Source organism: Hemiscyllium ocellatum, chromosome 12 (genome assembly GCF_020745735.1).
Source record: "Hemiscyllium ocellatum isolate sHemOce1 chromosome 12, sHemOce1.pat.X.cur, whole genome shotgun sequence".
NCBI lineage: Eukaryota > Metazoa > Chordata > Chondrichthyes > Orectolobiformes > Hemiscylliidae > Hemiscyllium > Hemiscyllium ocellatum.
In genome coordinates, this window is record NC_083412.1 from 58,167,930 (window position 1) to 58,193,632 (window position 25,703).

The 25,703-nt window shown below is 38.3% G+C and overlaps 1 protein-coding gene across 1 annotated transcript in view; it reads right to left on the minus strand.

Moving 5' to 3' along the window:
- Positions 1–399: 399 nt before the first annotated feature.
- LOC132821070 (sodium/potassium-transporting ATPase subunit alpha) overlaps positions 400–25,703 on the minus strand; it is a 42,075-nt gene continuing 16,771 nt past the window's right edge. The window contains exons 4-23 of the mRNA XM_060833585.1: positions 17,837–18,040; positions 17,619–17,732; positions 17,388–17,522; positions 16,830–16,947; positions 15,833–16,101; positions 15,295–15,493; positions 14,400–14,509; positions 13,526–13,660; positions 12,724–12,916; positions 11,813–11,988; positions 10,517–10,653; positions 9,886–10,036; positions 7,755–7,923; positions 6,839–6,993; positions 6,535–6,658; positions 4,455–4,600; positions 2,956–3,086; positions 2,277–2,378; positions 2,035–2,126; positions 400–606 (exon numbers count right to left, since the gene is read on the minus strand). Of these exons, the coding sequence (XP_060689568.1) occupies positions 578–606; positions 2,035–2,126; positions 2,277–2,378; positions 2,956–3,086; positions 4,455–4,600; positions 6,535–6,658; positions 6,839–6,993; positions 7,755–7,923; positions 9,886–10,036; positions 10,517–10,653; positions 11,813–11,988; positions 12,724–12,916; positions 13,526–13,660; positions 14,400–14,509; positions 15,295–15,493; positions 15,833–16,101; positions 16,830–16,947; positions 17,388–17,522; positions 17,619–17,732; positions 17,837–18,040 (2,889 nt within the window). The 3' untranslated portion in view covers positions 400–577. The remainder of the gene's footprint in view (positions 607–2,034; positions 2,127–2,276; positions 2,379–2,955; positions 3,087–4,454; positions 4,601–6,534; positions 6,659–6,838; positions 6,994–7,754; positions 7,924–9,885; positions 10,037–10,516; positions 10,654–11,812; positions 11,989–12,723; positions 12,917–13,525; positions 13,661–14,399; positions 14,510–15,294; positions 15,494–15,832; positions 16,102–16,829; positions 16,948–17,387; positions 17,523–17,618; positions 17,733–17,836; positions 18,041–25,703) is intronic.

Below are 25,703 nucleotides of genomic sequence, written 5' to 3' on the forward strand. Positions count from 1 at the left end.
ACAGCAATCTGATATCTCAAAAATGGATTATTGGAAAGACTCAGGTTTGGTAAGACTACATGGGAACTCATAGGTTAGGAAATTAAATTGCAGAAGACTACAAGTGAATTAGCAGCACAAAACCATTCTGTCTCTAATGCCTGCTCTGCCACTTGATAAGCTCTTGATGATCTGATTGCAGCCTTAACTCTTCTTTCTACCCCTCAACTCCTTTGTCAACCAAAAATGCACTCTCTCTACTACAAAACTCTTCCCCAGACAGCAAAGGCTAAATTGATAACAGATACTTGAAAGTAAAAGAAATGAAGGCAAATAATTTAAAATAGTTTTATTACCCATTGCATTTGGTGTATATTAAATGGTTGTGCAATTAAAATACAAAAAGAGTACACACAACACTGACATAATCCAATTTATTTAAATTATACTTGTAAAAAGTTTATATAAAACCACTGACGTTTTCAGTTTTGTTTCTTACAAAACAGTCTATCTCCATTCACCACAATTAGCACTTTAGTAAATGTTTAATCGTTAAGGCAGACAAACAAACTGATGAAATTTACTAGCATTTGTTCTTCTAGTAATACGTTTCCTGTTCCACCCAACCTAGAACAAAAGAACAAAAATCAGTGCAAAGTACATAAACTAGACTGAGAAGTAATGTGCAATCATGCAATTCTCATTTATGTTTTCAAGATTTACCATCCTGGTTCCCCAAATTATTTTCTCTTCCACTTGATAAAGAACAGTTTGTGATCAGACAATCACAACAGTCCTGACTATGCTCTCACCCAACATCCACATTTGCACATTTCCAAGTAGGTTTTAACAGACAACAGTTAGAAGCCAAACTTTATGTAATTTTCTCTTGCCTGTGTTAATATCACTAGACCAGGGAAGTTAATGAATAACTGCAGGCGGAGTGGTGGACGTGATCTATATGGACTTCAGTAAGGCTTTTGACAAGGTTCCCCATGGGAGACTGGTTAGCAAGGTTAGATCTCATGAATACAAGGAGAACTAGCCACTTGGATACAGAACTGACTCAAAGGTAGAAGACAGAGGGTGGTGGTGGAGGGTTGTTTTTCAGACTGGAGGCCTGTGACCAGTGGAAATCCTCAAGGATCGATGCTGGGTCCACTACTTTTCAGCATTTGAATAAATCATTTGGATATGAGCTTAAAAGGTATAGTTAACAAGTTTGCAGATGGCGCCAAAATTGGAGGTACAGTGGACAGTGAAGGAGGTTACATCAGATTACAACAGGATCTTGATCAGATGGGCTAATGGGCTGAGAAGTGGTAGGTGGAGTTTAATTCAGATAAATGCGAGGTGCTGCATTTTGGGAAAGCAAATCTTAGCAGGACTTATACACTTAAATTGTAAGGTCCTAGGAGTGTTGCGAACAAAGAGACTTTGGAGTGCAGGTTCAAAGCTGCTTGAGGGCATAGATTTTGGGTGAGAGGGGAAAGATATAAAAGACACATAAGGAGCAACGTTTTCACGCACAGGGTGGTATGTATATGGAATGAGCTGCTAAGGGAAGCAGTGGAGGCTAGTACAATTGCAAAATTTAATAGGCATTTGGATGGGTATATGAATAGAAAGGGTTTGGAGGGATATGGGCCAGGTGCAGGCAGGTGGGACTAGATTGGGTTGGAATATCTGGTTGGCATGGACGGGTTGGACCGAAGGGTCTGTTTCTGTGCTGTACATCTATATGACTAACTGGCCCACAACAGGTACATCTGATAAACCTGTCCCAAACCACTGAGGAATGAATTTATTTAATATGGGTAGTAGGAACATAAATCCCCAAAACCATTAACTATTTAACACAATTTCAAATGTTAAGAATTGAGATCAAGCAACAAGCAGCAGTCTAGACTCTCACGACAAATAGAAATAAATCACAGCAGAGTCTCAGTAAGGCACATTAGCCTTTGAGTTAGAGACTGCACATGAACCTAAATAGATTACTTACAAATTTACACTAAACACTAAGATGCACTGTCACAAACAGTTGTAGATTACCTCCAGGGTTCCTACGGATGAGGAATCTTCGCATTTCATCATAAAGAAATATGATAAGACTGTATGGAAAGGCACAGAACCACCAGTTTGGTCTGAAAGAAAACAATAGTAAGGATTAACAAGGAGGATATCAACCAAGAGAAAATTCCAGTAAGAAAACCTGAACACAAAGGTGCTTGAAATTTGAAACTAAAAGCAATCACTATTGCATGAAGCAAAACAAAAAAAATGGGAATTCTTACTTGAGTGGGAACATCCTGATTGCAACATCAGTGCCAGGGCAGTATGAAAGGAAAGCAGCAAGTGCTGTCTCCTCAAACAAACCAAAGATGAGAATTTTGTTCCTGCAAAATAGGATATAGGTTATTGAAGCAATGCAATAGAAAACACTCAGAATACCTCTACAATTGGCACTCCTGAACATAGATACTCATATGGGGCAGTTTCACTGGTCCTGGAATAACAAGCTGAGTGACTTGTCGTCCATTTGAGTTTAGGTAAAATCAGGTTATTCAAATCAGTGGCACCAGACACGACATTATCCTTATGCTACTTCCTCTTCATCATTTCAATAGCAGAAATATTGGAAGATTACAACTCTCCCAAATTCCAGGTGAAGGTGACAATTATATCAATACAGGTCAAAAATTTGGTTGAGGCCTAATACTGATATGACTTTTTTAAAACAATAAAACATTTTGCAGGTGAATGTGTTGAGCAGTAATAACTAGATCACTTTGCATATACTCTAGCCCAAATTTAACCTGTAGCAGTTGCACTTCTATTCCATTAGATAAAAATAGAAAGAGAAGATTAAATTTCACAGTTAGCTTTATGACTAAAGAATTATGGTTATTGCATATTATACCATTAATTGCCAATAGCCAACCACTCTCGTGAATATAATTTTGAAATATTTACTTCATTCCCTGCTGGAAGATGGAGTTCCTTCTGGTCTTACAGATAATTAAGTCAGCCCACTGTACAATCACAATGCTGACAAAAAAGGAAGTGTGGCAGGTGTACTCCACAACTTTACGCTGTTGGTAAGTCTGAAAAAGAGTAGAAATATTGTAGACATGAGTTAAGTTATAAATATGCTCAGGGATAGTCAAAAAAATTCAAACTTGATATAGGAAAGAAGTGAAATAAGACTTTAAACTATTCTTATTTCAATGGAAGCACATTATAGAATGAACTCCCACTCAGTGATGGAAGTTTTCATTAAATCAGTGAGTGAGTGTAATACTCCACTTCTGACAAAAGAATCACATCAGACTCCATCTATGTCTCCATAATCTTGTTTCTCTTCTGAACAAAATTGTAACTCTTCCTTTTATCTCCATTCATAAACCTTCTCTAAATTATGGGAAAACCTCGATTATTCAATATGTTAAATGGATCCTCCAAGCACTGACTCATTAATGATCCATTAATGATACTTGTTAGACTTCTGGAGTATTGCTTACCATTCTGGGTGCCACATTATACCAAAGCAATGGAAGGGATGAAGAAGTGATGTATAAGGTTGATTTGAGGGATGAGAAACTTCAGTTATGAGGACAGATTTGAAGAAATTGGGACAGTATTCCTTTGAAAGAAAGTGACTAGAGGAGATTTGATAGAGATCTTCAAAATCATGGTCAGCTGGACAGCGTAGATAGGGAAAAACTATTCTCCCTTTTACAAAGAATGAGAAAGTGAGTGCACATTTGAAGTGATTTGCAATGGTTAGGGTTTGAAGCAAGGATGATTTGAGAAAAAACTTTTCACTCAACAAGTAGTTAGGGCATGGCATGAAATGCATTACCTGGAAATGTGATACTGGCAGGTTCCATTGAGGCAGAGGCCTTTAGATAAATATTTGGAATGTAATAATGAGCAGGGAATGGGGACATCATGAGATTGTCATTGGGCATGAATACTCTCATTTGAAGCATCACTGCATCACAATGGGCAAAATAGCCTTCTTCCATGTCATTAGGCTTGAGATTCTGTGAAATCTTTACTGAACAATTCTTCCATCTTAGAAAGAGGAATCAAAAATGAAATTATCAGTAGTCCCAATCCCAGTCTTTTGGAGAAGCAAGCCTCATCAGCACCAATCCTGCAACAGTCTGCTTAAACTAACTCAAAGACCTTGTTTTTGTAAACTAGTCCAAACCCAGTAAAAAAAATATGGTCTGTCAAGTTCCAACGTAAAGTAAGATTATTACTTCTGTTAATAAATTGCTCTAGATAATGTTTGAAGCCACTTGCCAGTTAAGTGCGTATTCTTTGATAAGGACTCAGCTACACTAATCATTAGCTACTATCATCACTGAGGGATGGTGTTCCCCCCAAAGTCAAAATTAACTATATTACTGGAAATTAGGCTTTGGTTCTCTCAAATACATGACTGTAAGAAGGTTTGTACATACCCACTGTTGACCATAACTGTCTTCTACATCACTGATCCACCGGTCATCCCATTTCACACGCAATCCTATTAGATCCAATGGGAGAAATCCATTCTCAGCCAGGATCACAAAATATGTGAAAAAACCACCCAATGCCTGGATCATTCCTGGAGAGAAACAAATCACATTGATTTTCATTCTTGCCTTTACATTTACTCAAAAAAACTGTTAGATAGTACAGATGAAGGAAATTTCATAAGTCCACCAAGAAACATTGATTAAATACAGTTTAGTAGGCAATGAAAACAATGTACAGAATTAAGGAAAATAAGTATGTAATTATGCAAAACAGTCAACTGAGGTACACAGTCTCATGCTAAGAGGGCAGAGACTATTGCATAAAAATGAAATAAAAAGTCGCAAAGCAAGCAAATTTAAAAAATTTGGAAAGAACTTACAAAGGGTAGAAAGACAAAAGCTAAACTGCCATTGTGAACACAGAAAACACATTTATAAAAGACAAGTGGGAAGTGATACTATAATTGGCATTAGGAAAGAGAGTAACTTGTTAAATTTGTATTTTATATCTTCACAGTAAATAAGGACAAAATCCCTGCACTGAAACAAAATAAATCAATGGAAGAAATTTAATTAGAATCATTCCAGTGAGAAAGTTGATCATTTGTGATCAGTAAGTTTGAATAATCTAGCTGCATTTTTAAAAATATTAACATGTTATAGAGTACTACTAACAGGATATTATCTGTACATATATACCCATAGTGAAGGGATTTGTGAGGGTTTCCATAGGAGTACAAATAAGTGCTCAGGAGTGGAAGTAATTATGCAGCATGAACTGAAGATTGATTGAAAGATAATAAACAGAAAAGAGTTGAGATAATGGGCATGTGTCTAGATTATCAGGATGTGACCAATAAATATTCTCAAAACTGTCCATACTGGGACCCCAACTTTTACATTTACCTCTTCAAAGTATGCCTACCATTACATCTGGTTGGACAGGTGCATGAATATGAAAGGCTTAGGAGGGATATGAGCCAAATGCAGGTAACATGGACTAGTTTAGTTTGGGAAACTTGGTTGGCATAGATGAGTTGGACCGAAGGGTCTGTTTCAGTGCTGTGTCACTCTATGACTCTATGAGCTGAGTTTGGCACGTCTCAGTTCTGCAACATTTAAAAGAAAACATTTCAGGACTTGGAGGACTTCAAGTTTCACTCCATGTAACAATTCCGTTTTAGAGTAGTGGATTAATTTGATTTTGAGACAGCTAACATGCAATAAATGCAATTTTTACATAGAAATGCCAGAAAGATGACAGAACTATTTAGAATGAACCATCCTGCTCTTAAACTCTAACAGAACTTTCTGGCAAAGCAGTATTCAAATATAAAAGAATGACGTAAAACCAATCATAGTTGGCAAAACTATTTGGCATGAGCAGACTGCGGAGTACAAAATATCGAGCGCACAAGAATTTTGCATAGATAGGTCAAAAACAAACCAAAGAATGATTTTAGTCTAATATTAATCACTTACTCCGATCATTCCACTATTCTGCTTTAGGTTCTACAATTAAGTGTGCCATTCATCATTTTACTGATGCTGTAATGTATTTCTCCCCTTCCACCTGGGGGTGCTTGCCCACAGCAAGTTGAGAAGGTCAACATGCATTACAATCTACATCATAGCATATTGCACACCTCCCAATACTTTGTCTGAACAGCTACTCTTTACACTTTAAATTCTGCAGAAGCAGCATATTTCAATGCAGCAGCTCAATCCAGTTTTCACGTGATAGCCATTCACAGACTCTCTCAGCAACAATCCAGGAATGGACACTTTGGCTTATACCCCAAAGCCTGAGAACATTTAAGCCAAATAGAACACTGTAGAGTTGACTGGATTCAACCCAGATTGGAGTGGGAAAAAGTCATTCTTCACAGACATGTCTGCATTGAATGGAACTTTGAATTTTACTATTTTTTTGAATAGGCTTCACCAAACCAAATCTTGTGAACAGTATTTGCATACTTTTCAATACAAGTCAAAAAAAATCAAAAAAAACACTATCACTCACCAATCTGTCCATAAGCCATACTAATCAATCGCTCATTCACTAGTTTGTCTGTTTTGGGATTGCGTGGTTGCCTCTTCATTATGTCACTTTCAGCCTGTTCATAAGCAAGTGAAATGGCAGGAACCTGCAATGGACAGCACAGAAATAGTTAATGAGTCATCCTCTTATGACTGGGTAAAATGAGCAATAAATAGTCTGAGGTGATGACAGCCATTGGGTGAAGAAAAAAGTATCAGCGTGTCACGGAATCTTAAATATCTATCTACAAGTAGTAAATACAACAGTAAGTGAAATGGAGACTCACCATGTCAGTACCCAGGTCGATGCAGAGGATTGTAACAGTTCCGAGTGGCAGTGGGACGTTTGCAATAATGAAAATCAGAAAAGGTGTGATTTCAGGGATATTGCTAGTTAAAGTATAAGCGATGGATTTTTTTAGATTATCAAAAATCAGGCGACCTACAGAGAGATCAGATTACAATTCGGAGAATGAAAATAATTCCTGTACAACCTGAGTTCTGTACTTTGTATTGATTACAAAATAAAAAAAAGTCTTCACAGCAAGATGGGATTTCAAAAAAATATAGGTAATATTCAGCTCAAGATGCAACTGTGACTGAATATTCTTCAACATTACTTAAAGAATATACTTATAGCACCCTTTGTCCTATTAAAACAAAGGTCTCATTGCTTTCTCTTACAACCCTCTACCCTTATCCTTCATCTCAAGATGATATATTATGCTGGAATACATGAACAAAACTAGCAGCAAACCTTCAGAATTTTAGGCTGCACAGCAAAGTGCCAATAAGTTACTGAAGCATCACAGCTGAATCAATTTTATTCTGGTTATATCACCACATACATTTTTTTTTAGGATTACTGAACACAAAGGAGGAGCTAAAACCGTGCTAACTGAGCTGCAGCCCTCTTCAATGAAGCATGATTTTTTTTTAAATAGCCAACTGTAACTTGGAATCTGATCGGGTAATAAACTTTCCATTTAACTGATTTCTACTCAAGTAGGACAAATAGCATCCATGCAGTAACAGCAGAATTAAAGGGGATAAGTACAAATCTGCAACATGGAAATTACTAAGTAAATGTTCTTTTGAAATGCTGATTTGATATGCTCTAAACTTCTATCATTTTCCATTTTTATTAGAAATTGAAATAGCCCAAACACAGATGTTACCATGTGTTCAAAATATTACCCTCACCTTCTTCTACACCAGTGACAATAGAAGCAAAGTTATCATCTAGCAGGATCATGTCAGCAGCTTGTTTGGACACATCAGAACCAGCAATACCCATAGCAACTCCAATATCAGCCTTCTTCAGGGCAGGAGAGTCATTCACTCCATCACCTGTCACAGCTACAATGGCACCCTGCAAGACGCGAAATTAAAACATTATCAATCTATCAGCCCTGGTTCATTTCAATTGTGCTTGAGTTGCAAGGTTGCAAGTTCTACTCCAGGATAGGATCTGAACTCGAAAAAAAAAACCAAGGATGCATTTCACCATTACAGAGGTAGTGCTTGCTGAGCTGTCATAGGCAACTCTTTTTGGGCAGGATGCTAAACTAAGGTCCTGCAATATTCTCTCAAGTCCATGTAAGAGATTTCAAGGCAGTATTTTGAAGAAAGGTGTAAATAAGAAAGAATCCAGAACATTATATAAAGCGCTTCTGATTGTGAGTTGACTGCAGAATCAGAGGGTGGGGACAGACAGAATCTGAGAGTAGCTGCTCCTCCAATCACAGATTCTCTCATACAGGCTGCTTTGGATCCTAAAGATATAGGTTTTCCTCGACCAATTACAATCTTGTTGCTCTCCTTCAACGGCAGAAAGGAATCTATTATCGGAAAAGCCTCCATTGAAGCAAAGAACCTGTAATTAGAGGAGAGCAAAAGGAGATAGAGGTGTCACAAGGTTGTAGCTGATGTAGTGGAGGTGAAGCCAGTTCTGGCTGAGACAAAGACAATGCTATCGAGATGGGGGAGAAAACAAAATGGTGAAAGAGGAGAGGAAGAATTCAAAGAGGCCTTTTAGGGCAAGGCAGAATAGGAGAGCTGAGGTCATCAACAGCCTACAGTGCTCACTTTCACATTTTCAGCTTAGGTTATTTCCTTTTAAAAGGAAATCTTTCTTCTTTTGAAACCCTCTGAATCAGGGTTTCAAATTTTTAAATGGTTGCTGGAAAATAACCAAAATAAACAATACTTTCCAATATCTTCCTTTCTCTTTTACAATTGTCCAATAAACTTTAATTCCAGCATGGAGAGATCTGGAATAGAGGGAGGAAAAAATTGTGGCCCCTAGCCTTTTTTTAATGTTGTTGCTTCAAACAAAAAAATTTGTACACGTTTCAACTAGTCATAGTTGATTCTATTTTTAAAATCTGTTTAATGGGCTGAAAAAGTCCAGTTGATCCAGAAAAGCCTGACCTTCTAGAACTGGGGCTTGCTTTATCAAGCAAGCATTGTGGTCAACAATGGGGATTTTGCAAATGTGGGGTGAATAATGCAAAATCCTTTCATTGTTGTTAGACCCTTAGCTGTGCGCCAAAGTTTCTAATTTCTTTAGTATTCTTTAGTGGAGTTATACAGCAAGTTTGCAAACTCCTGCTTGATGAACAATTCTAACTTAAATCTGCAGATCTCAGGTCTCTGAAAACCAAAACATACCTTCCAAAAAACACCAAAATACAGCAGTTGAGAAAATCTCAAAGAATCCATGAAAGGAAATAAGTTTGATCTCTGCTACATAACAATCAACTGGATAATATTCAAGAATATGGAACTTTCATGCATTTTGTGACATTTACTGGAATAACACTAGACAAGGAGGGCATCTAGCTCACAGGTACTGCTGCACATGGTTAGTTGAAAGAGGAATACTTTTAAAAAAAAGAATTTGTGCAATAAAAACCTCCATAGACAAATTGAAGTTTTACTCACACCTTAGAAGCTGCTAACTGAGTATAATGCAACCCGTGTGATCTATTCTGAGGCCCTTTACAGGACCCGTTCTTCAGTAAATATTGGAGAATCTCATTTGACATAATATAAAATGACTCCGATTGGAAAATGCATCAAAATGGGAGGCTTGTTTATGCTGCAGGCAGCAGTTCTGCCACAGAGGTGAGATCAAGGAACAAGATCTAGAATTCAGCACTAATCATAAATTTAGATTTGAGTAAATCCTGCACTCTGCAAAATGTAAATATAATGTAAATGCAAATCTCTCATTCTGCCTCTTTGTCAACTGCAATATCGTATCTTAAACAGGTTATTTGAAGAATGGGAAGGCATCTGCATCACGTTTACAAGTGCAACCATTTCCTACCTGTCGCTGACAGCCTTCCACGATAATCAGTTTCTGTTGGGGAGAGGTTCGAGCAAAGACTATCTCTGTATGATGGTGTAAGATTTCATCCAACTGTTCTGTGGTTAGATCTTTAAGTTCTGAACCATGAACAACACAAGCTTTGGCATCCCTGTATCACAAAGCACAAGATGAACCTCAGAAAAACTGCAATACTTACAGAAATAATTAGTGATTATCATTCATATTTAAATATAGCTGTAATTATCTTTTAACTCACCCACCATCCTCCCAACAGCAATTTCAAGCAATACTACTTGATTTTAAAATATCCAGCTGGAGAAAGGGCCCAGCCTTTTCTTTAGCTCTGTGACCCAGAAGTCAACTAACTCACAGCAAATGTCAAGAATCAAAGCTTATGATCTATTTGGTCCAGTTACTGTGCCTTTGAGAAGTCATTGGAGGAGTTATAATGAATTAAAAACACTGGTAACAATCTCCATCAGTGGCTCTCACCAAAGACAACCTCAAGGAATCTAGGTCTCAAATCTATCCAGTTCTGAGATAGTTAATGTCAGTCAATGTTACGACAAACTATCACAAACAGCCCCAAAAACAGTGAACCAAGAAAGGGATTCCATACTCTGCTTACCTGGGATTAACCTGACTACTGGGAATGTTCAGTCGAGCAGCAATGTCTTCAATGGTCTCATTGCCTTCAGAGATGATACCCACACCTTTAGCAATAGCCTTAGCTGTGATTGGATGATCCCCAGTTACCATGATAACCTTTGAATTACAAATTCAAAATAAGAGTCATAAACAAAGAAAATGACATCTCAAAAGATCCTAACTCCACATTCTCACTTAGAGACAATTGTAACAATTTACAGAAATCTCAAGACATTTTGATCAGGCGCCACACAATGAACTATTCAAGTTGTGGGAGAATGAAGGGCAGATTAAGGAGTCGATTGTATTCTTGTAAGTAGTTATCACTGACATTGGCTGTGTAGAGTGGTCACCCTGCAGTCTTTGGAATGTGAACATATATCCCTCAATCTTTGCTCAAAATAGTTTGGTAGTAATATGGCTTTAGGAGAACTGCCATTAGCTCAATGATCTCAAGAACTTAAACTCTGAAGAAATAATTGAAATCAGATTTCAATATAGAGTTGAAAATGAGCAGCTGTCTGACACGTTGTTTAACATAGGTAAATGCAATATTATGCCTGTTGGGTTGGCTAACGTCAACAATAGATACAATATACTGGCTCAAGAACTAAAATTTATAGACAAAACGATCTGAATGTTAGAGAACATTATTGTTTGAATGTACATGACCAAAAAAAAAAATCTTATAGTAAATGGACTATTAGATAAGCCAAAATAAAGCAATAAAGCCTGTTTTCCTTTCTTCAGCCTTATTTACAATACTGTTTCTGTATTTGGCCTTTCACACAAGACATGTGAATGCATTACACCCCTGAAATTTGATACTGGTGTTGGGTTTGCCTTGCTAAAACATGTTTAAATGCTAGGGAACTATAAAGATTGTTAAATGATAAAGAGATCAGCCCATGCCCAGGAATATGTTTAAATTAGAAATGAGAGAAAAACAGGGGACATGTATAGATTATGCAAACATTGAACTAGATTAATGTTAGCTTTCCTTTTTTGCAGGGCCACTGACCTCAAACAAGTTACCAGTTTGTGCGGTAAATGCACAAACTAATATTCAAAGAAGGGAGCAAAGGTGTGGCTGACATCACAAAGTAGTATCCGAGATACTAGGCAATAGAATACATGGAATTTATGAGTTAAATTTCAGATGTTTTTTAACATCTTTCGGGTTAGATGTCTTAAAAATCTACTTACGTTTTATGGAATTTTATAAAATCACTAAAATTAGTTTCAAACACTTTGCATCTCAAATCATTCATTTTACCTTGATCCCAGCACTTCTGCATTTGCCAACAGCATCTGGTACAGCGGCACGAGGTGGATCAATCATAGACATGAGTCCAACAAAGCACAGATCAGTCAGAGGGAAATTAGGTTCATCTGCATCAAATTCATATCCTTCTGCATATGTGTCATTAGGCAGTGCAAGATGGCAGAACCCTATGAGAGTGATGAAAGATTCAGCAGGGAAAACTGCACGTAACTATTTATGTCAAACTAATATCTTCAAGTATAATTTAAGATTTCCTTTAGCAAAGTGCAAGTTAGGAGCTAGTAGAAAACATTAAAATTGTTGTGCTGGAATATGGATTGCAATCCATCTCAGACAGAACTAAAGTTTCTCCTGTTGGCAGTTAGGTCCCTTACACTTTCAATTTAGGGATTTCTGTGTTAATCCAAAGTAAAAGACCCTGGTGCATAACTGCTGACAATTTGTGATATTTCAAAAAGCCGCAAAACCTGATGCCTGCATAATATTCATCCCATGTCAAGTAAAACTCCAATACAGGTTGAATTAAAAGATTCTAATGTCTTTTAAAAAAAAACTTTTGAAATTGGACTGATTTTCTGGCAATTCCGGTTGATTTTCCTCTCTGGCCTGATGTTTGAAATCAAATGTTACAAACCCAATCTTATTACTGATCAGTTAACTCAACACAGTAGGAAATAAATCAGTAACTGCATTGATATGGTTTGTTACACACTGCCTTAATCAAGCAAACATTGAAGACAGCTGCAAATTACCTTTTCAAGAACATTTAAAAGAATTAATTGCATTACTTTTCTGCTTCATAATCAACAGACACTTGCAGTTTAGCTTTCGATTGCTTAATGCATTTGTGCCATTACCCTGAGCACTTCTCAACCCTCCCAGATGCAATCCTCATTCCGTACCTAGCACACGCTCTCCCAAGCCACCTAGCTCCAAGTAAGCATTCTGGAATGCCTCTTTCACTTCCTCATTCATTGGCTGTTCTTCACCGTTAAGGAGGATGGTGGAGCAACGATCCAGTATGCGTTCAGGTGCTCCCTTCATTACCAAAAGGTAGTGGCTTTCACTGGATTTTTCATTTTTATGGATAGATAGCTGAAGGAAAAGTTACTGAAACTTAGGAAGAGTCAGGAACATTGCTAAAACACATCTGTTAAAATCACTTAAGGAAAATCACAATAACCAGATTATGGGATGTACTTAATCATATCAGACAAATGTTTCCAAGCTTCTGGAACAGGAAAACAGAACAAAGAATAAATTAAAATCAAACTTGGCTCTTCCCTCTATTATTGTACACAATTGTGAATTAGTCTCATGACAATCATGGAAAGATTATTACACCTCTGAATAAAACTGGGTTGCAAAATTAGTTTAAAAGAAAACTGACCGTATTTTCTGCTCATTGGGCCATCTTAATTATTGATAACCACAGGATAGCCCAGCATTACATGCTTTTACTCGAATTCTGAAACTTAATTTGTGTTGGTGTTAACTCTGGGTAGGAGAAGCTATCATCCACCAGCATAAACAATTCAGTGCTGCTGGAAAGATGATTTTTAGCATTCAGATTGTTTTTTCCCTACCATCAGCAACTACTGCTACAATGTTGCAAACTTTAATTTGCCCCATTCTAATTAGCATTCATCTGGTTTCTGGGCCTCCCCAAAACTAATTCTCAAACATGTAAAATTTTCGTGTTACCTGATATTTATTGGTAGAGTTGAACGGAATTTCCACAACCTTCGGATTTTGCTCCCTCATTTGCTGAACCGATCCACAGCATAGTTCAATACACTTCAGAAGAGCAGATTCAGAGGCATCTCCAGCAACAGTTCGCTACATGAAAATATAAATACATTATTATAGCTGATTTAACATCCCAGACCCAATGGGCAAAATCAAAACCACTAACACAGTACTCTAGTTTTCTTTCAAACAGTTCTCATTATTCAAACTGAAGTGCGTCTGTACATTAAAATGATTTCACCATGTGTTTATGGATATAGTTCTCACAATTTAACTATCCACCTCCACAAGTTTATTACCCAACTACACAAAACGCAAACATGCACAACATTACACCAAGAACAAACAATCTAAAATAAAACAACCTGCAAATCCTGATGGTCCCTTTATACCACTTAAGTGGCATTTATGCTCACAAACTCTTATCACAATGGCACAATATTGATTCAAGAGTCTGCAAGTCTGCTACTGAAAATGATCAGTTTAAAAGAGTAGTCTACGCTGCTACCAAACAGTACTGGAAATGCAGCGTAAGAGCTTGAGTGAAATCAGAAGACTGCATTTTGGGACCAAGCACAGAAAGCTATTTGTTTTAAAGATGTATCGACCACTAATATTAAAGTTCAGAACAGTTTAAAAGTAATCAAGTAAACTAAGATCCTCCTTAAAAGATGTACTACTATGCATGCTAGATACTTGACCATCACCTCTAAATAGAGCCTGATAAACTGTGCCCAAATTTAAATGCACTTTGCTGCAACCATGGCATTTCCACAGTTGAGGGCACACTTTGAAACTACTGGAATTCATGTGTCTCAATTAAATTCACCTTTAAGATTGGTTGATTTTCTTGTCCTGCGTGGAAAACAGCACGGTTGCACAAAGCAGCAATACGGGACAGTGCAGACCAAGTGGGTGAAGACTTATCAAAAGCAGCACCTATAAAAAGGCAGGCAAAGGTAGTTAGGTTTTGGTGATTCCAGATTTCAACTTAGAAAAGTTCAATTAACAAAGGTTTGTGTCACTTCAGCTTACGCAACTTTTAATTTTTAATGTATAAGTACAGTGCTGAGATGTGAGTCATTTAAGAAACAAGCCAATGAGATAGTCTCTAGCCTGATCTGCCCAGTTAGTTCACATGCTTATCCAGGTTGTAGAGAAAAGGAAAAGGTACTGAACTCTGCTTTACCGAATGCTAAAAGTCTGCAAGCTTCCCATGCATTACGTAATCGCTATGTCAACGTGTCAGACTGCTTATTTTGATGAAATGCTGAAAATGTGTTGCTGGTTAAAGCGCAGCAGGTCAGGCAGCATCCAAGGAATAGGAAATTCGAGCCCTTCATCAGTGGATGCTGCCTGACCTGCTGTGCTTTAACCAGCAACACATTTTCAGCTCTGATCTCCAGCATCTGCAAACCTCACTTTTTACTCGACTATTTTGATGAAATGGCCATTCTTATTTGACATGACTGCTAATGCTGGATAATTTTCAGTCCACACTGCAAAACTTTGGAAGATGCTAAGAACTCAAACAGGTAGCAGTTAGCAAGACTCAAAGCCACTGAATTCCTGGAAACAATGCAGATGCCTTATCAATAGGTATCTGAACCTACTTATCTCATGGAGATTTAATAAGGAAGCCTACAACCGCATATCAGTACTCGCATTATCAGCCAGTAAAATCTGAGATTTGAAATACAGTTAAAAAAAACTATTCTTCTAACCAGACTGGTTTTCAGTAGTATCAGCTTCGTGGATCTGGTTATCAAACCACATGTGAGCCACTGTCATTCGATTCTGTGTTAGTGTTCCAGTCTTGTCAGAGCAGATAGTGGAGGTTGACCCTAGGGTCTCCACAGCTTCAAGATTCTTAACCAGGCAGTTTTTCCGTGCCATACGTTTGGCAGTCAGAGTTAGGCATACCTGAAGGGACATAATTGATATGAGTTAATTCTGCAGACTGCTAGTGTGTCTAAGTGAAATCATTTACCTCTTGCTCTGAACAAAAGCCCAATCTCCCTCATCCTTTTAGTAAAAGCTCTTCAGTAAGTCTCCAAAAATGTTTTTAAAAAGAATAAAACTGCTAGACTTTTTATTCACTTTGGATGGAAATCCTTTCACTACTAATTTGCCTGGCCGCCCAAGACTTTTTCTTTCTATTTTTTCCAAAAATAGTTGTACTTTGCAATTACTGAAATCAAAGCTAGTTAAGTTTTACAATAGATAGAAAATCCACTCCAATTGATCCCATCCTTGACATACCGTGACAGTAGCAAGCAAGCCTTCTGGCACATTGGCAACAATGATTCCAATCAAGAAGATGACTGCTTCAAGCCAGGTGTATCCAAGGATGAGGGAGAGAATGAAGAAGGTCACTCCAAGGAAGACAGCCACTCCAGTGATGATGTGGATGAAATGTTCGATCTCAATAGCAATTGGAGTTCGCCCCACCTCCAGTCCAGATGCTAATGTTGCAATCCTACCCATGACAGTGCGGTCACCCGTATTGATGACAATACCTCGAGCAGTACCTATGCAAACAAGCAGTCTAACATCACTATTTTATGAAAAGAAAACTCGTGCATAATACCTGTCAAGTCCAAGAGAAGTTCGAAATGCTGCAAATTCAACTTAATGAATGCATCACTATTGGACTGCCCACTATTACCAGTAGTGAAAAACAACAGATCTTTGTAATGAAACGGATTGAGGGATAAAAGGTGGCTAGGACAGAGAGAATCCCAAGAGCTAAGAAATGCCTGGGAGTTTTTGTGCCAATCTCAAGTGATTTACCAAAGTGCACGCAGTACTAAATGGGTTGTTGGCATAGTAGTAAGGTCATTGGACTGGAATCTAGGTTAATATTTGAGTACATGGCTTAAAATCCCACCCTGGCAGATAGTGGAACTTTAATTCAATTAAAAGAACTGGAATAAAAAGCTAGTGCAATAGAAATATGTAAGAACTGCTGAATGATGTTAATTATACATCTGGCTCACTAATATCCTGGAGCTAAGGAAATTTGCCATCCCTACCTGATCTGTTTTACTTATGACTCCAGACCCACACCAAAATGTGGTTGATTCTGAACTGCCTTCTGGGCAATAATTGCTGATGACCCATATCCCACAAACGAAAAACTCCCTTGGTATAGCATTACAGCAGACCGATTATATGCTTGGGTCTCAATATAGCTGAAATGCAGTTTTGACTTTCATTACTTTAACACTCATTACTAACAAATGAAAGTTACTTATACCTTCAACACAGTTGGTGGAGAAAAAGACAATGTTTCGTGTCTCCAGGGGGTTTTCACTGGTAAAATCAGGCGATCGAGTTTGAGGCTCAGATTCTCCAGTCAATGAGGAATTGTCCACCTAAACGCATAAAAATGCCTTTATTTTTGGGTAAGATCATAATGGCTTTTGTACAACTGCTTGCTAACTGCAATTCCAAGTTCACTTCAAGGGCAAATTTATATCCCCTGCTCTTTTCAAAGAAAACCTAGAGTACATAACTGAACTGGGAATAATTAAAGATGCTTAGTAAGTTTACCATGTTGTTAATCAAAACACAGCTAAATACAGGATATACACAGACTGCATACATTGGCCTCTAATTTATTGTAAAATGACCGGCCTAGAGACCACTTCAAATTTGGTAAGCTAGATGTTTGTTCCAGTGATAGTCCCTTCCATTTTAAAGAACTCAGACCAAATTCTAGTTTCTTGTAGTCAGACTTACTTCATTAATACGATTACTGTAAGAGGGAAGTGATGGGACAAGATGATTATCCTGTTGCATTAACCATACACACCTTGCAACCATGTGATGAGATAATTCTCAAGTCTGCAGGGATCCTGTCACCACCTTTTACCTCCACCAGATCTCCAGCAACTACCTGCTCAGCATTGATAGTATTCTTCTCGCCTTCTCGGATAACGAGGGCTTGCTAGAATACAGAGAATCAAAATATCACCGCAGTTATAAAATTACATATTTTTCATAAAAATACCCTATGTTTTATTGGATCTTAGGTACTACCCACCTGGGGCACCATGTTCTTGAACGAGTCCATAATCTTTGAGCTCTTAGCCTCTTGGTAATATGAGAAACAGCTAGTTACTATGACCACGGTAGACAATACAACTCCCAAGTATAACTGCAAAAATCACAAGATACACATGAAAGAGAAATACCACACCAAGATGGCAACAATGGCAACAGCATAATCTCAACTATAGTGAGGAAAATAGTCTTACTCACATTATCATTTGCTGGCTCATCCTCTGTTGCAGCTTGAATGGTATATAATAGAAAGCAAAGAACTGCACCAATCCACAGAAGGATTGAAAAGCCACCAAAAAGCTGCCGACAGAACTTTACCCATTCAGGAGTAGTGGGCGGAGGTGTTAGTGCATTTGGACCATCACGAAGAAGAATCTCTTTGGCACGAGCATTGGTGAGACCCTGAAAAGATAAATATCAGATAAGACCCAAGGAGACAGCCTTCTTTCATATTTTTAAACTTCAATTTTTGAACACTTTCTCTCTCTCTCTCCCAAAGGTATAACATCTTAATTAATTTGAACTCCAAAAGCACCAAATGTCCACAGATGTTCAACTGTTTATTCTGAAAAGATAAGACAGATCTAAACAGTGGAGCATAACCGGGCTAGTTAACCTCTAAAATTTCACAGTCAGTCCTCATTCTTAAGACTCAGACACCTGGAATGCTAATCACAGGACAATATAAATTGGAAGTCTTGGCTAACTAGGAACTCTAACTAGGAACATTGATGCCTCATCTCAAGTTTTAGCAACAATAATTGGGAATTAAATTTGAAATCCTACTGGACAATCACATTTGCCACTGGGTTGATGTTTACTCCATGTTCACTGAACAATTTAGACCAGTAGAAAAACAGTAACTCCATATTATTTGGACAAAACGTTTCAGACAAGAGATATGCAGAAACAGTGTTGCTCTTTCTTCATTCTAGCAAACTCACCAAGGTGTTCCCTAGTTAGCTTAGTTAACCTTTTGTAGAACATGGTGTCTGAGGCCATTCATCATCATAATCAAATATTTGCTGCAGAAATAATTATTTTCAATATAAAGCTCAGGAATGTTCTTCTGAAGAGGGGTTATTCTACTGGAGACACAAAAACTTTGTTCAACTGGATTCTGAAGCGTCATAAGAGTTCATCAGTCCCTGGTTTATCTAACTAGAGCTTTCTAACCTTTTATTAGATTAGATTAGATTCATTAGGGTGTGGAAACAGGCCCTTCGGCCCAACAAGTCCACACCGACCCTCCGAAGAGCAACCCACCCAGACCCATTCCCCTACATTCACCCTTGACTAATGCACCAAACACTACGTGCAATTTAGCACGGTCAATTCACCTAACCTCCACATCTTTGGACTGTGGGAGGAAACTGGAACACCCAGAGGAAACCCACGCAGACACGGAGAATGTGCAAACTCCACCCAGACAGTTGCTCAAGGTGGGAATTGAACCCGGGTCCCTGGCACTGTGAGGCAACTGTGCTAACCTCTGAGCCACCGTGCAGCCCCTTGGAGAAACTGATCAATTTTTAATTACAAAGTCAAAATTATCACATGGCAGAGAGTGACTAAGCAAGAAGCAAAATTATGGCAAGGTTAAATTAGATTTTTTGAAGTTCCAGTGAATATTCGCGGTTATGAAACAACTGATATTACAATACAAAGCAATCGGTAAGACGCCATGTCAACAAACTCATAGTAAAAACAAAAATAAATTGCTGGAAAAGCTCCGCAGGTTCGACAGCATCAGTGAAGAGAAATCAGAAGTTCTGAGGAAGGGGTCACTGGACCAGAAACTTTAACTGATTTCTTCTCACATATGCTGCCAGATGTGCTGAGCTTTCCAGCAATTTGTGTTTGTTTTGATTTACAGCATCTGCAGTTCTTTCAGGTTCTCAAATATAGAAAACAATTCTAAATTAATTTGAATAAGAATAAGGCAGTTGATTTTATTCATTCATGAAATGCTACCAGTATTTATTACTGGTCTGTACAAAGTGGTGGTGAGCTGCTTTCTTCAACTGCTAGGTCCATGAACTGTAAGGACACCTGCAGTGCCTCTAGAGAGGCAGTTCCAAGATACTGTATAATGACAGTGAAGGAATGACGACATAGCTCCAAGTCACAATAATGTCTCTTGGAGCAAAACTTGAAGATGACTGCAATTAGATGTACCATCCTTCTAGGTGGTAGACATTACAAGTGTGGCAGGTGTTATTGAAATAAATTCTGATAAATTATCACAGTGCATCTTACACATGGTGTCTTCAGCTGTCACTATGAATTGATGGTAAAGAGTGTAAATATTGAAAACAGTGGATGTGGTGCCAATCAAGTGGGCTGCTTTTTTCGATAATGTCGAGACAAGTATTCCAGCAACAGTATTTATTTGTCTGGCAGGATTTAGTTTCTCAACAGTAATTCCTCGCAGATGCTAATAGTAGGAAATTCAGTGACAGTAATGCTATAGAATATCAAGAGGCAATGGTTCAATTCTTGTACATGGGCACTGCCTGGCATTTGTGCACACAAATCTTACTTTCTACTTTTTAAATCTAAGCCTGGATATTGTCCAGGTCTTGATGCACATAGATAGCTTCAGCAATGGAGTCGTCACAAACGGCACTGAACATTGCATGGTCAGCAAATATTCCCTATTCTGAAGGCAGCAATGTCCTTGATCAAGCAGCTTCGTTGCTGAAGTAGCTGAAGATAGTCAGGCTTTGCAGTGATGCCCTATGTGAGAGATGATTGCCATCCAAAACCATCTTTCTTTTTACTAGAAATGGCCCCAATCAATGAGGGGTTTTAACAATTTCCAATGACTCCAGATTTGGTAGGGATTCTTGATGCCATGCTCAGTTAAAAGCAGCACTGGCATCAAGGGCAGTTATTCCTCTGCCCATGACTGAACCAAGGATGTGATAAGATCAACTTGATGAAAGTGAGGACTGCAGATGCTGGAGATTAGAGTCGAGAGTGGGGTGCTGGAAAAGCACAGCAGGTCAGGCAGCATCCGAGCAGCAAGACATTCCTCATGAAGGGCATTTGCTCAAAATGTCGATTTTCCTGCTTCTCGGATGCTGCCTGACCTCTGCTTTTCCCATACCACACTCTTGACTCTAAAGCTGTGATAAGGCCAAAGTTCAATCAAACTGAGCACCAGTGAGTAAGTTTGTCCTTTGCAAGTGTCACCCCAGAGCTCAGTCAATAATCCCTTCCATTGTTAATTGAGAGTTACCTGATAGGGCAATACAGTTGGCTGGGTTGAATATGTCCTGATTTTTGTGGCAGGATATGCAATGGTAATACATAGGTGCCAGTAACGTAACTATATTGGAACTGCTTGACCAGGGGTACAGCTAGCTCAGGAGAACATGTCCTCAGTTCTACTGCTGGAATGTTTCTAGGACACACAGCCTGCTCAGTATCTAGTACTTTCTTGATATTAAATCAAGTTTATGAAAAACTGACATCTGCGATGCCATCTGTTGAAATAGCCACTACAGTCAGATGTACAGCATTGAAACAGGCCCTTCAGTCCAACGCCTCCATGCCGACCAGGTATCCAAAATAAATCTCGTCACATTTGCTAGCACTTGGTCTCTATCCCTCTGAACCATTCCTATTCATATACTCACCCAGATGCCTTTTAAATGCAGTGATTGCATCAGCCTCCAACACTTGACCTGGTAGCTCACCCCATACACGCACCCTCTCTGCATGAGAAAGCTGCCTTAGGTCCCTTTTAAATCTTTCCCCTCTCAACATAAACCTAGCGCTCTCAGAAGCGATTGCAAGGATTTAAACTCTCCTGCAAAAAAAGAGTCTGCAGGACCAAACAAGAAATGATCTGCAATACAAGTTTCAGCAATCCATATCACTAGATCTAAAAGTCTTACTCATGGCTGAAAAGAAATTGCTGACAAAAACTTTTATTGTGCGTGCATTTCTTCAGGGAAAAGGACACAATGACCTTGAACTCCTGAACTCATTCTTGCATAAACTAAAATAGACAGATTTCCTTAAGAAATAATATTAAAAAGCCTACTGTTTGATCAGATATGTAGCTGCTGTTGAAATTAGAAAATATTCCTTTGCAATTGGGCTGACTGAACCTGGCCCAAACAAAACTGAAGAAAGTCAAAGGATTCTGCAGAACACTCATCATGGGAACATCATAGTACTCAGCTACAGAAACCCCTTTGGTTTTAAAACTATTATTTTTGTGGCATTAGCAACTATTGTTAACTGAAGTACAGCAGCAAAATCTCTCCCTTAAATTCTCCATAAAATGGAATATTCTCACTGCACTAAAGAGAGTTATCGAGCAGTCATACAGCAGGTAATGATAAATCATTATCATGCACCAAAGATCCCAACCCTATTAAAGAACATAATTGAACATGAAGTTCAGAACATTCTCCAATTTAGACATCCCTTCAAAGCATAGCAGGCATTACAATTAATGAGCGGGCAGAACTGCAGGAGATCCTGACCAAGTGAAACTTTGTGACATCAATGCCACTTAAAAAAAATTTAAAAACAACATAGCTCCTAAAATCAATGTAAAAAAAAGCAAGTAAAAGAAAAGCAATGCAGAGGGTATACTTTATTTACAGCATAAATACTTGGTCATTGCAGCAGATCGTGGCTGAAGAGGTATATAATTTTTGCTTGTTCATCAAGAGCGCTAGTTGATAAGGTTTAAATAACTTTTGCTGTATTCAACTGTTCATTGTGGTCATTTGGAAGGTAAGAGAAGAGCATCATTGCCTATGGAACATAATATGGTCTCTGGAAACAATAAAAAAATCTGAAAAATTGAATGGGTTTTGATAAGTGCACCCTCAGTTCTCAAATGAGATGGCTACAGAGAGAATTGACACATTTGTTCTGTTACTAAAACATTCCTAGATTCTGGAAAGATTCCAACAATACAACAAACCAAAACTAGGTTAAAATTAAATGGATATGAATGCTGAGGAGGAAATAAAGAGGTTTCAGAGTAATTTAGACAGATTGAGTGAGTGAGCAAGCAAACACATGGCAGATGGAATATAACGTGGATAAGTGTTAAGTTGTGCATTTTAATACGAAAAACAGAAAGGCAGAGTATGAGTTAAATGATAAAATTGGAAAACTTTATGTAAAAAGTGACAGGTGTCTTTGTACACTGGTCATTAAAAGCAAGGGTGCAGGTGCAACAACCTGTTAAGATGACAAATTGTATGCTGGCCTGTACTGCAAAAGGATTTGAATACAGAAACAACTCTTATTGCAATTGTACAGGGCCTTAGTGCGGTCATACCTGTAAGTACTCCATACAGTTTTGATATCCTTACCCATGAAAATACATGTTTGCCACAGAGAGACTGCAAAGGTTTACAAGGCTGATTCCGGGGATGGCAGGTTTGCCCAGTGAGGACAAGTTGAGTTGACTGCGTCTGTATTCACTGGACCTAATGAGATGGGATCTCTGACAAAATTTTGACAGGGCTGCACGGACTGAAAACAGGGATGATGTTCCTCTGGCTGGCTCCAGAATAAAGAATCAGTCTCAGGGCATGCAGATCACTTCAGAATAGCAAGGGGAAATTTCTTTACTCAGCAGGCGGTGTCACAGAACACTGTAGAAATTGAAATCCTTAAGTGTGTCTCTGAAATAAATTTCTAAATGCTAAAAGATTCTAAGGGATGTGGGGAGAAAGGAGCATGGCATTCCAATAGTGGATCAACCATGACCATGCTGAATGGTGGAGTGGACTTAATGGGCCACAAGATCTACTTCTGCGTGTATTTCCTATTTCTACATACAGTTTTATTCCACAAAGAAAGGAGACCAATTAACACCAACATCTATTATTTGAAAAGTGCTAAAATCCATTTGCAAAATAGTAACATATTTATAAGATCATATGATAATCAGGTAAAGTCAATATAGTTTAGCAAAATGGAAATAGTATTTGACAAATTTATTAAAATTCTCCAAAACTGTAACAAACAAGACTAGATGAAGGGAAACCAGATAATGCAGTGCATCTGGATTTCCAAAGGTGTTTTAACATAACGCCACAGAAAAAGTGACTACACAAGTGTCGCTGGGGAGCAATACACTCGTGTGGATAGAGGGTTGGCAAATTAACAGGAAACAGAGACAGGATAAATAGATTATTTTCAAGTTGACAGACAATGGAGTGTTGCAGGAATCATGCTGGAGATTGAATAATTTATGACAACTTGGATTAGGCACTAGATTAAAGCCAACTTTGTGATGATACAAAGGTAGTTACGAAACAAGATGCAAGGAGTAACAGACTGCAAAGTTGCAGTACACAGGGATCGGAATGTACTTCTACATAAATGAGAAGACATCAACATGTTGCTATAGCAAGCAATTAGGGACAAATGGAATGGTCTTTATTTCAAGGGGACTGTACTAAATTAAGGAAAGTTCCTTAAACTATTTTGTGAAATTGCACCAAGAGCACTGAGTACATACTTGGGGTCTTCTCATTAAAGGAGTGATATATTTTTATTGGAGGCTGAGCTCTGATATAGGAATGAGAAAGGAAAAACTGAGGAGAATGGAGCAATATGTTCAGTGGAGTTTGGAAGAATGAAGGGTGATCTCCTGGAAAGATGATTTTGAAGAGGTTTTCCAGAGTAGATACTGAAAGGAAGTTACTCTAATGGAGGGAAATCTAGCACTGTGACAGTTCAAAAACAACAGGGTTCCACTTAAAGATAGAAAAGAGGAGGAATCTCTTCTTAGAGGGTCAATAAAACTAGAGGAGTCTGCATCATTGATTATTCTCAGTGTGGAGTTAAGAGAGATTTTGGATTGACATGGGAGTCAAGGATTATGGAGAGCAGACAGAAGAGTTATGTTTGAGGCCACGATAAGATCAACCATGATTTTACTGAATTGTACAGAAGATGATGGGCTGAATAGCATGGTCTGGTCCTACTTCTTAGGATCTTATGAAAGGGATAGAATTTGCAGTGAAAGCTGAAAGAGATGATTGTGAACTGCCCAACAATTAAATTTAAGGGAAATTGCTGCTCAGCCTGAAAAAATGCCTTAAGACAAGCAATTATACAGTACAGAGATAGAAATAGAGAGCTTATGAATGCAAAACAGAAATAAGCTTTTTTTTTTAAAAAACTGGTATTCACAGGGTACGGGCATTGCTGAGTAGGCCATCATTATTTCGAAACCTCAGATGTCCTTAATGCAGGATGGAGGGACATCCACAGTTGCTGGAGAGGCAGTCCCAGATTTTGATCCAATGTTAGGGAAGGAATGGAAACACTGCCTATGCATAGTGCACGGCTCGGAGGGGAAACTGAAAATGTCACTCTCCTGCATCTGTTGCCATAGTCCTTCAAAATGGGAGAGGACATGAATTTGGAACATGCTGCTGAAGGAACAGAGGTGAGTTGCTGTTACGCACTTGATAAGTAATAAACTGCTGTTACTATGCATTGCTGGTGATAGGAGTGAGATATTGAAATTGGGGGCCGGGGTGTCAATTAAGCAGGCTACCTTGTCCTAGGTGTTGTCCAGCTTCCTAAATATTGTTGGACGAACACCTAGTCAGGTAAGTGGATCAGAATCCATCATATTCCTGACATGTCACTCAAGAGACGATAAACGAATATTAGAGTGAGTTATTCGCCACATAATACCTAGCCTATGACTTCCACTTGTAACCACAGTACTTTTATGGTTCAGTGTCTGGCTAGTGATAACACCCAGGATGTTGACAGTGAGATTCAGTGGTAGTAAAATCACTGTCAATGGGTGATGGTTAGATTGTTGAAGATGATCATTGCCTGACATTTGTATGGCACAATTGTTATTTCCCACTTCTCAGCCCTAACCTGAATGCTGTCTAAGTCCTGCAGATTGTGGACACTGACTATTGCTTGAGAACATACAAATGGTGCAGAATATTTGTGCAATTGTCAGCAAATGTCCCCACTTTTGGCTTTATGATGGAGGTAAGTTGTTGAAGAAGGTGAAGATGCTTGGGCCTAGGACACTATACTGAGGAAC